Source organism: Ursus arctos, chromosome X (genome assembly GCF_023065955.2).
Source record: "Ursus arctos isolate Adak ecotype North America chromosome X, UrsArc2.0, whole genome shotgun sequence".
NCBI classification, from domain to species: domain Eukaryota; kingdom Metazoa; phylum Chordata; class Mammalia; order Carnivora; family Ursidae; genus Ursus; species Ursus arctos.
This window is the reverse complement of record NC_079873.1, coordinates 48,775,624-48,790,443: the sequence shown is the minus strand read 5'-3', so window position 1 is coordinate 48,790,443 and position 14,820 is coordinate 48,775,624. Positions and strand designations below refer to the sequence as shown.

Below are 14,820 nucleotides of genomic sequence, written 5' to 3'. Positions count from 1 at the left end.
TCCAGAAACGAATGTAAGTATAATTAAATGTCCTTATAACCTGCACCCCATTGACAGAAGTGGGCAGAGTGTACTGTTCCTCCAAGAAGCTCTCAACTATCTTCATGTTAATGCCTTACTAGAGGGGTAAACAACCTTAACTTGACAATGGTAAGGCCTCCAGTATCTTGTAGGTCCTCTTTAGCATATGAAAGTTCTTTCCAAACCTCCCTTTTTCCTTACCTCCCCCAACCCCATAGTATATAATCAACCACACCTCACAACCCAGGGCAGCCTCTCTTTCTGCCCATGGGTCCTGTTCCCATGCTTTAATAAACCACCATTTTGCACACACACACACAAAAAATGCTACTGGGCTGCTTCTCTTAGTGGCAGGCAGCAGTAGCCTCTGATACCACCTAGGTTGTTAGACCTATTAAAGAAATTGTCTTAGTGTGCTTTATGCAGACCCTAGATCAACTAGAAGATCCCCACCATTATGTCTGGTTCCAGTGTGATATTTCCCACACAGTGCCCTAATAACCTGTAACTTTAAGAATCTGCTTCTAATAAAAAAGCTTACAGAAATTGCATTCTTTTTTAAATTTTGTTTAAAGTTTTAATTTAAATTCCAGTTACTTAACATACAGTGCAATATTAATTTCAGGTGTACAATTTAGTGATTCTACACCTATACACAACACCTGGTGCTCATCACTAATCCGCATCACCTGTTTAACACCTCCACCAGACAACCTCCCCTCTGGTAACAATTGCTTTGATCTCTATAGTTCAAGAGTCTCTTTTTAGTTTCCTTCTCTTTTTTCTCCCTATGATCATTTGTTTTGTTCCTTAAATTCCACATATGAATTAAATCATATGGTACTTGTCTTTCTCTGATTTATTTTGCTTAGCTCCATCCACAATGTAGTACACACAATGTACACACACACACACACACAATGGAATATTATTACTCAGCCATAAAAAATAACGAAAACTTGGATAGAGCTACAGAAATTACTTTCTGACACATCTATATTATCTTTTCTAAAACATTAAGGTTTTTTTCTAATAATAGCACTTTTATTGTAGGCAATTTTTGGGAAAACACAGAAAAATGCAAGAGAAAACTAAAAATCACATAAAAACATTCTACCTCGAGAAAGATAACTTTTGTAAATATTTTGATATATTTCCTTCCTGTTTTTTTGTGTATAAATAAAAGAAAATACTAGGACTAAGATGGCTCAATCTTTCTTTCTGACTCCCCCTAACCTCTCCTTCTCCATGATGAACAGTTCTAATTTTATATCCTCATTTTGCACTTAAAATCATGTCATCTGCATTTCCCTAAATCATTTCATTTTTAAATTTGTTATTTTATTTAAATTCAATTAACATATAGTATATTATTAGTTTCAGAGGTAGAGTTCAGTGATTCGTCAGTGACATATAACAACCAGTGCTCATTATATCACATGCCTTCCTTAATGCCCATCACCCAGTTACCCATCCCACCAATCTCCCCTTCAGCAGCCCTCAGATTATTTCCTATAGTTAAAGAGTCTCTTATGGTTTGTCTGCCTCTCAGATTTCATCTCATTTTATGTTTCCCTTTATGTTTCCCTCCCTTCCCCATGTTCATCTGTTTTGTTTCTTACATTTCACATATGAGTGAAATCATTTGGTATTTGTCTTTCTCTGACTGACTTATTTCACTTACAATAATGCCCTCTAGTTCCATCCAAGTCATTGCAAATGGTTAAGATTTCATTTTTTTTAGATGGCTGAGGAATATTCCAGTGTGTGTGTATATCACATCTTCTTTATCCATTCATCTGTTAGTGGACATTTGGGCTCTTCTGTAGTTTGGCTATTGGGGTGCCCCATCAAATCATCATGTTTATATCCTTTGGATAAATACCTAGTAGTGCAATTGCTGAGTTGTAGGGTAGCTCTGTTTTTAACGTCTTGAGGAACCTCCATACAGCTTTCCAGAATGGCTGGACCAGCTCGCATTCCCACCAAGAGTGTAAGAGAATTCCCCTTTCTCCACATCCTCACCGACATCTGTTGTTTCCTGTTGTTAATTTTAGCCAGTCTGACTGGTGTGAGATGGTATCTCATTGTGGTTTTGATTTGTATTTCCCTGATGCCAAGGGACGTGGAGCATTTTTTCATGTGCCTGTTGGCCATTTGTATGTCTTTGGAGACCTGTCTGTTCATGTCTTCTGCCCATTTCTTGATAGATTTTTTTTGTTTGTTTGTTTTTTGGGTGTTGAATGTGATAAGTTCTTTGTAGACCTTGGATATCAGCCCTTTATCTGATAAGACATTTGCAAATATCTTCTCCCATTCTGTAGGTTGTCTTTTGATTTTGTCGACTGTTTCCTTTGCTATGCAGAAGGTTTTTGTCTTGATGAAGTCCCAATAGTTCATTTTTGCTTTTGTTTCCCTTGCCTTTGAAGACATGTCTAGCAAGAAGTTGCTGTGGCTGAGGTCAAAGAGGTTACTGCCTGTGTTCTCCTCCAGGATTTTGATGGATTCCTGTCTCACATTTAGGTCTTTCATTCATTTTGAGGTTGTGTGTGTGTGTGTATGATGTAAGAAAATGGTCCAATTTCATTCTTCTGCATGTGGCTGTCCAATTTTCCCAACACCATTTCTTGAAGAGACTTTTTTTTTCCATTAGATAGTCTTTCCTGCTTTGTCGAAGATTAGTTGACCACAGAGTTGAGGGTCCGTTTCTGGGTTCTCTGTTCTGTTCCATTGATCTATGTGTCTGTTTTTGTGCCAGTACCATTCTGTCTTGATGATTACAGCTTTGTAATATAGCTTCAAGTCTGGAATTTGATGCTACCAGCTTTGGTTTTCTTTTTCAATATTCCTTTGGCTATTTGGGGTCTTTTCTGCTTCCATACAAATTTTAGGATTGCTTGTTCCAGCTCTGTGAAAATTGCTGATGGTATTTTGATAGTGATTGCTTTGAATGTGTAGATTGCTTTGGGTAGCATAGGCATTTCAACAGTATTTGTTCTTCCAATCCATGAGTTTGGAATGTTGTTCCATTTCTTTGTGCCTTCCTCAATTTCTTTCCTAAGTGTTCTATAGTTTTCAGAGTACACATCCTTTACCTCTTTGGTTAGGTTTATTCCCAGGTACCTTATGGTTTTTGGTGCACTTGTAAAAGAGGTCAATTCCTTAATTTCTCTTTCTTCTGAAAAAGGAGAATTGTAGACCACTATCCATGATGAACATGGATTCCAATATTCTCACCAAGATGCTAACCAGTAGTATCCAACAGTATTTTAAAAGGATTATTCACCACAACCAAGTGGGATTTATTCCTGGGCTGCAAGGTGGTTCAACATCTGCATATCAATCAATGTGATACACCACATTAATAAAAGTAAGGACAAGAATCATAGGATCCTCTCAGTTGATGCAGAAAAAGCATTTGACCAAATACAGTATCCTTTCTTGATTAAAATTCTCTACAGTATAGGGATAGAGAGAACATACCTCAATATCATAAAAGCTATATATGAAAATCAACAAATATCATCCTCATTGGGGAAAAACTGAGAGCTTTTCCTCTAAGGTCAGGAACATGACAGGGATGTCCACTCTCACTACTTCTGTCCAACATAGTACTGAAAGTCTATGTTTAGCATTATTTTCCCTTCTCTATCACTGCTATGCTGTGTGAGATAATCAGTGTAAGTGTGGTGTGCCTATTTCCATACTTATGTTGATATATACATATATACAGATAAAACTTTTAAAAACTTTTTTACGTACAAAATTATACCAAACATATTACTCTGTATCTTGTTTTTTTTTAATTTAATTTATCATACATAACTCTCCACGTGAGAAATACAGAACCTAACTATAACTCCTTCTATCAGAAGCACAACCATACATGTATTATTAAGAGATTTATTTTAAGGAATTGGCTTATATGATTACAGAACCTGGCTAAGCAACTCCAATATCTGTGGAGCAGGCAGTCAGAATGCAAGATCACGGGCAGGTTTAAACTCGTGGCTGTAGTCCAAAGCTGTCATCTATAGGCAGGAAGATCATGAATAGGATGGGACTCCACATGCATGGGCTAAAGCTGAGGCAGAGTTTCTTCCCCTTTGTGGGGAGACCTCAACCCTGTTCTTTTAAGTGTTAAAAGCACCATGAGCTCTATTCTCTTAACACATTTTTAAGTGCATAATATAGTAATATTAACCATAGGCTCAGTGTTGTACAGCAGATCTATAGATCTTATTCATATCTTGTATAAATGGAGCTAGAGTTTTGATAGGATTGCTTTGAATTTATAGATGGCCTTCAGCAGAATGGATATTTTAACAATATTAAGTTGTCCAGTACAAAAACAAACAAACAAAAAACCTAATGATCAACATCCCCAATGAACACACATGAAACAAACTTTGTTAAAACAGCAACAAACAGAATGCAGCAGCACAATAAAAGGATCATACACCATGACCAAGTCAGATTTGTCCTTAGGATGAAATAATGGCTTAACATACGCAAATAAATTAATGCGATATAATTAAATGAAAGATAGAAATCACATGATCCTATCTATAGATGCAGAAAAAGGATTTGACATAATTTATCATTCTTTTGTGATAAAAACTCAGAACAAATTCTGTATAGAAGGAATTTACCTGAACATAATAAAGGCCATATATGAAAGGGCCCACAGCTAACATCATGCTCAATGGGGAAAAACAAAGCTTTTTCTCTTAGATCAATGGCAAGAAAATGATGTCCGTTTTCATCACTTCTATTCAACATAGTAGTGGAAGTCCTAGCCAGAGAAAATTAGACAAGAAAAAAAAATAAAATGCATCCAAATGGGAAAGGAAGAAGTAAAATTATTTCTGTTTATAGATGATATTATTTAATATACAGAAAACCTTAAAGACTCTACAGAAAAACTTTATATCTAATAAATGAATTCAGTAGAGTCGAAGGGTACAAAATCAACATACAAAAATCAGTTGTGTTTCTATACACTAACAATGAACTATCTGAAAAAGAAATTAAGCAAACAGTCCCAATTATAATCACATCAAAATGGATGTGATTATACTTAGGTATAAACTTAACCAAGGAGGTGAAAGACTTGTACACTAAAAACTATAAAACCTTGCTGAAAGAAATTAAAGAACACATAAATAAATAGACTAAATATTGTTAATATGTCCACTTTACCCAATGCCAGCTATAGATTCAATGTGATCTTATCAAAACTCCAGTGGTATTTTTTTTTTACTAAAATAGAAATAATCCTAAAATTCATGTGGAACCACAAAAGACCCTTCATAGCTAAAGATATTTGAGAGAGGAGAACAAAGCTGGAGGTATCATATCAAAATATATTACAAAGCTACATTAATTACAACAGTATGGTACTGCATAAAGATAAGATATAGACCAATGGAATAGGATAGGGAGCCTAGAAATAAATCCACACATATGCAGTCAACATATTTTTGACAAGAGTACCAAGGATGCACAATTGGGAAAGGAGGGTTTCTTCAATAAATGGTGCTGGGAAAACTGGATATCCACATGCAAAAGAATGAAATTGAATTCCTGCCTTACACCATACGTGAAAATTAACTCAAAATGGATTGAAGACTTAATTGTATGACCCAAAACTGTAAAACTCCTAGAAGAAAATATAGGGAAAGAGCTCCTTAGCATTGATCTTGCAGTGATTTTTTGGATATGACACCAAAAGCATGTTCAACAAAGCAAAGCTACAGCAAAATAAAATGCTTTTACACAGCAAAGGAACAGAATGAAAAGGCAACCTATGGCATCAGAGAAAATATTTGCAAATGATGTATTTGATAGGAGGTTAATTTCCAAAATATATAACGAACTCTTACAACTCAATAGCAAAATAACAAATAACTTAATTTTTAAAATGGACAAAGGACTTGAATAGACATTTCCATATATATAATGGAATATTACTCAGCCATCAAAAAGAACAATTTCACAACATTTGCAGCAACATGGACGGGACTGGAGGAGATTATGCTAAGTGAAATAAGTCAAGCAGAGAAAGACAATTATCTGGTTTCACTCATTTGTGGAACATAAAGAATAGCAGGGAGATCAGTAGGAGAAGGAAGGGAGAATGAAGGGGGGGGAACAGAAGGAGGGATGAACTATGAGAGACTATGGACTCTGGGAAACAAACTGAGGGCTTCAGAGAGGAGGGGGGTGGGGCATTGGGATAGGCCGGTGATGGGTATTAAGGAGGGACATATTGCATGGAGCACTGGGTGTTATATGCAAATAATGAATCATGGAACATTACATCAAAAACTAGGGATGTACTGTATAGTGACATAACATAATAAAAAATTATTATAAAAAATAAAAAAGAATAGACATTTCTGTTATTTCATTACTTTTTGCTATTTTATTTTTTCTTCTTTTTGAAACTTTTCTTTAAAAAATGTTCTTATTGTAATCTCTTGTCTTTTGACTCATTATTTCCTTTTCTGTTTTTGCTTTTGGTTGTGCAATATTTTTTTACTTCACACCATACTTTATTCATCCATTCTTCATTTAACAGACTCTTAATTCATGTTCTCATTTTTTTTTTGCCCCTGTATACTATGAAATGCATTGTTATGGCTAAATATTTGTTCAAGTTTCTCACCATTTATTTATTTGCTTTTCAAGACTTTTGATATATCTTGCCAAAATTATTCTTTCAGAAAAGTTGTACTAATTTGTACATTTAAGAAAGGTCTGTTTTTTATAACAGAGTCATGTATTTTTATGTTACAGGCTTTGAAATTTCTGAAAACCAGAAGAGGCAGGCTGCATTGACTGTGAGAAAAGTCCCTAAACAAAAAGGTAAAGTTGCCTTTAACCACTGCCACCCCACCAGCGCCACTTACTCTCTTTGCGAGACTGGGAAGCCATAAACTATGTGATTGCATATCCCCAGGGTTGTTTCCAGGCTGAAGTTCACTTGGAATGATGGGGAGTGTCTGGGTTTCCAGGTTTCCCTGATAACAGGTGGCAAATGGTCTTATAGATGTAAGGCTTAAGAGTAAGTAGTGTGAGGTAGTTATGTCCAAAGATAGTTCTTTGGGTACAGGAGAAAATAGAATTTCTATTTCTTTTCATTTTTACATAAGTAAAAGAGAGAGAAAATCTAAACTTTATTCACAATTTAGAGATAGATGGACAATAATAACTGTGTAAATTTTATTAATAAGTATATTTGGAATATGTATACAATTTTCTTTCATTTGTTTGGGGGCATTTGCAAGATTAGGAGTCTCAAATCAGAATGGAGAACTTCAAACTGAACCAAGACAGAAAATTCAGATATTCATTCTCTTTCTCTGAACCATAAACTAAAGTACTTAAAAAAGGAAAATATGGGTGCCTGGGTGGCTCAGTTGGTTGAGTATCTAACTCTTGATTTTGGCTTAGGTCATGATCCTCAGGGTCCTGAGATCAAGCCCTGCACTGGGCTCCACACCAGGTGTGGATACTGCTTAAAATTCTCTCTCCCACTCCCTCTGCCCCTCTCTTCCCACCCACCCCCCAACCCGCCATGTGCCCACACTGGCTCTCTTTTTCTCTCTCAAAAAAAAAAAAAAAAGGAAAATACCTTAAGAATCAATTTAAATATGAAATGAAGCTTTATTTTCTCATTTTCATGAACTAGACATAATTAAAATGCTTAGTTGAACAAAAGGAAGTAACTACCCTTTGAGCCTATTTAGTACCAGTCATTTTATATAAGTTCTTTAATTTTATCTTTATGGTTCTTCTGAAAAGGTAGGCATTATTAGCCTCATTTTCCAGATGAGGAAACAAGATCTTTGGGGTGAAGTGATTGTGAACTTAACTCATCTTGATTCCAAGTCCACTGTTCTTCCCTCACCATCTCAGGGTTCTGCTGATTCTCTGTGCTGGGAAAGAACAGCTCACTTTTTTTGTCTCACCTCAATTACTGACAACTGCTTCTATTCCTGACTGCCACTGTCATTTTCTCCAGGGGTAGGTGATCTTAATGAGACCTCACTTTCCCCAGGCCCTTCCTCTTGCTTTCTCAGTAGTCTCTTTGGTTCAGAATGAGTCACCATACAAAATGATTAGATTCAAGGTGCCTGAAATTCTAGTGGCCATATAAAGCACCCTTAATTATTCCCAAATGAAGCTTCTTTCCACTGAGGAAGCTGTGTGCCTGTGAATACCTGATTTCCAATTAAACAGTGCACCTAGCTGGAGCCCCTCTGGTTAGACATGCCTTCCTTTTAACTGCTTATTACTTCTTACCCTTGGGAGGCACTCACTGGTTCTCTCTCTCATCATGGAAATGTGATTATCTTCAGATAGGGAATTTAAAAAGGCAATCACTCCTAACCTCTTGAGAGTGAAAACATAAGAGATAGTGTTAGAAAGCATCTGGAGTTAATGTCAGTGAAGATATGGTCTGGATGAGTAGGGCAATGCTGTGAGAGACTGTGCTCCTTCCTTAGATGGAGATACAAGCAGAACAGAACCCCAAGCAGTTGGGGAGTCCTCAGGCTATAAAGAGGCTACTGTCCTAGTGGCCAGCCTGTTTCCTGGAGGCTCTTAACCCTTGAGCTTCTCTTACTCTGATTCCCTCCACTGACCTTCACGATATGATGGGACCCCTTTACCTCAGCTCAGGTTCCCTCAAGCCTATCTGAGGTTAGCTGTTTTTTTTCACTATGAACTCTTAAAGCAGAGGGACATCCATAAAGCAACAAACCAGAAAACAGTCCTGCTCACTCATACCAAGCTTCTGTGTCAGTTCCTTTTCCACCCTGTCTAGTCACAAGGCTATTCCTTTCAGGTTCTCTCTTATTCCCCAGTATCTAAACACTGGTTCACCTGAACAGCTTTCCACATTTAACAACAATTCTAAAGTTTTCAAAGAAACTCATTTAGTTTCAAACCTCCCAAAATTCCTACGAATCTCCTCCATTATTTCTATTTCTAGTTTTCAAGACTCTCCTAGTCCAGAACTGTAATGACTGATGTATTTTGAGACTCAAGGTAACTACACATGTGGAAACAATTGTCAAACTTAAGAATTCAATATTATATTATGTACATGGGAAGAACAAGAAGGGAATTCTTTCAGATACCCATAAAAGCCAGTTTCTTTAACCCTTCCAATGACTGCTTTCTGGAAGTGATGGGAACATTGTTGTTAAGATTTCTCTAATGCAGATGTAATTGCATTGGTAATTACTCTAGTGTCCTCTTCTAACCGCATCTATAATGCCACGGGACCTTATCAACTCACTCTACTGCTCTGGAGGAGGGGAAGCCCATCTGTAATATAAGCAAAGAGGACAAAGCCTAGCCCTAAGGAAGGCCTTTTTACTTTATGTTTACCCTTTACACTGTCTTGATTTAAGAATTGATTATAACTTATTGGAATTTGAATACTAATTCCTGGTCTATCAACATATTTCAGTCCATCATCATGGAGCTCTCTAGGGCCACGAGCACAGCTCTCATCTCCAGAGGCTATAGGACCATCTCAAAATCAAATGAATATCCTAAAGTAACTAAAATAATCTTGAAAAAGAAGAATAAAGTTGGGGTAATCAGTCTATCCTGATTTTAACACAAATTATATAGCTACAATAACCAAGACAGTGTGGTATTGGCAAAAGGATAGACCTATTGTATTAGTGGAAGAGAATAGAGAAACCAGAAACTAGAAATAGACCTATGCAAATATGCCCAAATAATTTTTGATAAAGATGCAAAAGAAATTTAGCAGAAGAAGGGTAGCCTTTTCAACAAATGCTGTTTCAGCCATAGACCAAAACAAAACAAAACAAAAAAACTTCAACCTAAACTCATACCTTATAAAAATTAACTTATTCCCACTTGGCCATGCTGCATTCTGAGTCGAGCCCCATTCCCCCTACTGTAAAACCCCACCTCGGTGGGCTTGTATAAAGACTGCCTTACCTTTAAAAAAAATGGATAGTGGACCTCAATTTAAAGCTATAGAACTTTTTCAAAAAAGTGAAAATCTTCAGTATCTGGGGCTAGGCAAAGAAGTTCTTAGACTTGACAACAAAAGCTGGAACCATGAAATGAAAAATTGATACAACGGACCTCATCAAAATAGACATTTGCTCTATAAAAGACCATGTGCAGAGGATAAAAAGACAAACTACAGGATAGGAAAAAATATGTGCAAACCATGTATCTCAAAAAACACTAGTATCTAGAATATATAAAGAACCCTCAAAATTCAGCAGTAAAAAACTATGCACTCTATTTTAAAAATGGGCAAAAGATGGATATTTTACTAAAGAGGATTATATGGATGGCAGTTAAACACATGAAAAGATGTTCAACATTATTAATCATTGGAGAAATGTAAATGAAAACTACAATGAGATATCACTACATACCTATTAAAAAGGCTAAAATAAAAAAAATAGTAACAACACCAAGTGCTGGCAAGGGCATAGAGGAACTGAACCATTTATACCTTGCTGGTGAGAATGCTAAGTGGTACAGCCACTCTGAAAATAATGTGGCTGTTTCTTAAGACACATAACATACCACTACCGTATAACCCAGAAATTATACTCCTGGGCAGTTGTCCCAAAGAAATGAAAACTTACTTTCACACACACACACACACACACACACACACACACACACCCTCTTTATGTTAACTAACTTGAACTTAAAAAAATCTTTGAGGGGAAATAAAACAACAACTCTAAGCAAATATTTATAGCAGCTCTGCTCATGATAGTCCAAACTGGAAACATCTCAGTTGTCTTTCAGTGAGCGAGTAATTATGGTATATCCATAGCATCGAATATTACTCATGAATAAAAAGGAGCCAACTATTGGTACATGCAACAACTTGGGTGAATCTCCAAGGAATTATGCTGAGTGAGAAAAGACATTCTCTAAAAGTTATATATGGTATGACTCCATCTATATAACATTCTTGAAATAATATCATTTAGTAATGGGAAACAGATTAGTGGTTGCCAATGGTTAAGTGGGGGGTGAGGTCAGGAGAGAAGTAAGTGTGGTTATGGAAGAGCAACTAGTGATTTTGTCATATAGAAATGTTCTATTTCTTGTCTGTGTCCTATAACAATGTTAATATCCTGGTTGTAATATTGTACTACAGTTTTGAAAAATGTTATCACTAAAGAAACTGAGTAAAGGCTACAAAGCATATCTCTGTATTGTTTCTTACAACGTCATGTAAACCTACAATACTCTCAAAATAAAAAGCTTAATTGACAAATGAAAATGAACACTTCCTCCCTAATATTTTCATATCGCTTGTTGGCACATAGTACGCTCATATTTCTGACACTTACCACCTTTGAAAATTGCCTGTTAGAGGACATCATCAACATGGCAGAATAATTTTCTACTGTCTTCACCCTAAAAAACATTGATTTTGACAGTCACCCACAGATGAGTGTGCTTTTGTTAAAGTTCAAAAGTCCAGCAGAAAAGTTCCAGACCACCCACGGAGAAAAAAATGATTATTTTTAGATGCATAGAAAAAAGAGGCCAGTCAATAAAGACTAGAGGAAGTAAATGCTTTTTCAAATGCAAAGATAGCAACTCAAGACTACAAGGGACATGAAAAATTAAGGAAACATGACATCACCAAAGGAACACAGTTTTTTAGAAACTGACCCCCAAAGATATGGAGATATGTAATTTTTTCTAGTAAACATTTCAAAATAGTTGTTTTAAGGAAGTTTGGTGTGCTACAAGAAAGCATAGACAATTCAACAAAATCAGGAAAACATTACACAAAACAAGAAATTTAACAGAGAGGGAAAATCGTAAGAAAGAACCAAACAGAAATTATAGAGCTGAAGAATACAATGAATGAAGTGGGGGGCGGATTTGCAATAAAGAGCATCAACAACAGATTTGAACAACAGAAGAAAGAATTTGTGAAGTCAAAGACAGGTCATTTGAAATTATCCAGCATAGAATAAAGAAAAAAGAATTTTAAAAAGTGAAGAAAGCCAATGTGAGTTATGGGATAAAATTAAGAGAAGCAATCTATAAAATATTGGAATCCCAGAAGAAGAAAAGAGGGAGAAAGGGGGAAAAAGCTTATTTAAAGAAATAGCTGAGAAATTTCCAATTCTGGATAGGTATTTGAATATTCAGCTTCATGAAGTTCATTGGTTTCCAAACAATTTCAACCCAAATGATCTTCAGGATACATTATAAAACTGTCCAAAATCAAAGCCAAAGAGAAAAGATTAAAAGCAGCAAGAGAAAAAAGTCCTCGTATACAAGGGAGCCCATATAAGGCTATTCAGGGATTTCTCAGCAGGAACCTAGCAGACCAGGAGAGAGTGGGATGTTCTTCTTTCAAAGTTCTGAAAGAAGAAAATTGTCAACCAAGAATACTATACCCAGGAAAGTTTAGAAATGAAAGAGAGAGAAAGACTTTCCCAGAGACAGAGATTGAGAGAGAGAGTTCATCTCCACTAGACTTGTCTTACAAAAAATGCTGAAAGGAATTTTCAAGCTGAAATGAAAGGATGCTATTTAGTAACATGAAAGCATATGCAAATATAAACACACAGCTAAAGCAAGTATATAATTTAATTCAGAATATTCCAATATTTTGGTGTGTTAGTTACTTGTATCTATAAAGGATAAAGTATGAAATGATTAAAAATAACTATAGCTACAGGGGTGTCTGGGTGGCGCAGTCATTAAGCATCTGCCTTCAGCTCAGGGTGTGATCCTGGAGTTCTGGGATCGAGCCCCACATCGGGCTCCTCTGCTGGGAGCCTGCTTCTTCCTCTCCCACTCCCCCTGCCTGTGTTCCCTCTCTAGCAGGCTGTCTCTGTCAAATCTTTAAAAAAAAAAACTATAGCTACAATTGTTATTACTGGATAACAATAAAATGATGTAAATTGTGGCATCAAAAACATAGTATGTGGGGTTAGGGAGTAAAAAGGTAGAGTTTTATTATGTATCCATATGTAATTTGTTATCATCATAAAACAGACTATTGTAACTATTAGGTGTTTTATGTAAACCTCATTGTAACAACAAAGCAAGCACTTGCAGTAGATACACACACAAAAAAGAGGTGAAGCAAAGCATACCAGTTAGGAACCACTGATTCATAAAGGAAGATAGCAAGAGAGGAAGAAAAGAACAAAAGAAGTATAAAACAGAAAAATAATAAGATAACAATAGTAAGTCCTTTCCTATCAATAATTACTTTATTATTTTTTCTATAGTTTATTTTTTTTTTAAATTCAAGTTAGTTAACATGTAGTGTAGTACTGGTTTCAGGAGTAAAATTTATTGATTTATCACTTACATATAACACCCGGTGCTTGTCCCACCAAGTGCCTTCATTAATGCCCATCACCCATTTAGTTCATCCACCCACTCACCTCCCCTCCAGCATGTAAATGGATTTGATTCTCTTATCAACGTGTATGGAATGGCTGAATGGATAAAAATACAAGACACAACTATACACTGTCCACAAAGGACAAAGTTCATCTTTAAGGATACACATAGCCTCAAAGCTAAGGGATGGAAAAGTATATTCCATGCAAGTGGAAGCCAAAAAGAGAGCAAAGGTAGCTATACTTATATCAGATAAATGGAATATAAGTCAAAAACTGTCACAAGAGACAAAGAAGGTCATTATATAATGATAAAGGGGTAATTCATCAAGATATAATATATATGTACCCAGAACATAAATATATAAATTGTAAATATATATGCACCCAATGTAGAGCACCTAAATGCATTAACCAAATACTAACATATCTGAAGGAAGAAACAGAAATATAATAATAGCAACAATTGATAGATCACCTAGTCAAAAAATGATTAAGAAAACATTGGACTGGAAATATATTTAGGCCAAATAAGAAAGACCTAAAAGACCTATGAGGAACATGCCATCCAATAGCAGCAGGTATTTTCTCAAGTACAAATGGAACATGCTCTAGGGTAGTATGTGTTAGGTCACAAAACAAGTCTTACAAGTTTAAGAAGACTGAAATCATATCAGGTATCATTCAACCACAATGTGTGAAACTGGAAATCAACAACAGGAGGAAAACTGGAAAGTTCACAAATATGTGGAAATTAAACAACACACTCCTGAACAACCAATGAGTTAAAGAAGAAATCAAAAGAGAAATAAAATATCTTGAGCTAAATGTAAATGAAAACACAACATACCAAGTTATTGGATGTAGCAAAATCAGTTCTAGGAGGGAAATTTATAGCCATAATGCCTACACAAAGAAAAAAATCAAATAAGCAACCCAATTTTACATTTCAAGGAACAAGCAAAAGAAGAAAATTTAAGCCCAAAGTTGGCAGAAGAAAGGAAAATTACAAAGATCTGAGGAGAAATAGAGACCAGAAGAGCAATAGAAAAGATCAATTAAATTAAGAGCTGGTTTTTGAAAAGATGAACAAAATTGACAAACCTTTAGCTAGACTAATAAAGAGGGAGAAGACTCAAATAAAATCAGAAATTAAACAGGAGATGTTACATATGATACCACAGAACTAGAATCATGAGAGTGGTTCTGTGAACAAGTGTATATCAACAAATTGGATGACCTAGAAGAAATGAATAATTTCCAAAAAATTATACAATGTACCAAGATTGAATTATGAAGAAAGAACATACTAAAAATAAGTAAAAAGGTTGAATTAGTAAGCAGAAACCTCCCAACAAAGAAAAGCCCAAGAATAGATTGTTTCAGTGGT

At 35.7% G+C, this 14,820-nt stretch overlaps 1 protein-coding gene across 12 annotated transcripts in view; it reads left to right on the top strand.

Annotated features, from left to right (window-relative positions):
- ARHGEF9 (Cdc42 guanine nucleotide exchange factor 9) overlaps positions 1-14,820 on the top strand; it is a 427,917-nt gene that overhangs the window by 399,318 nt on the left and 13,779 nt on the right. For all 12 annotated transcript variants that reach the window (XM_048213365.2, XM_057312109.1, XM_048213367.2 and 9 more), the window contains one exon: positions 6,823-6,891. In XM_048213365.2, coding sequence (XP_048069322.1) covers positions 6,823-6,891 — 69 coding nt within the window. The remainder of the gene's footprint in view (positions 1-6,822; positions 6,892-14,820) is intronic.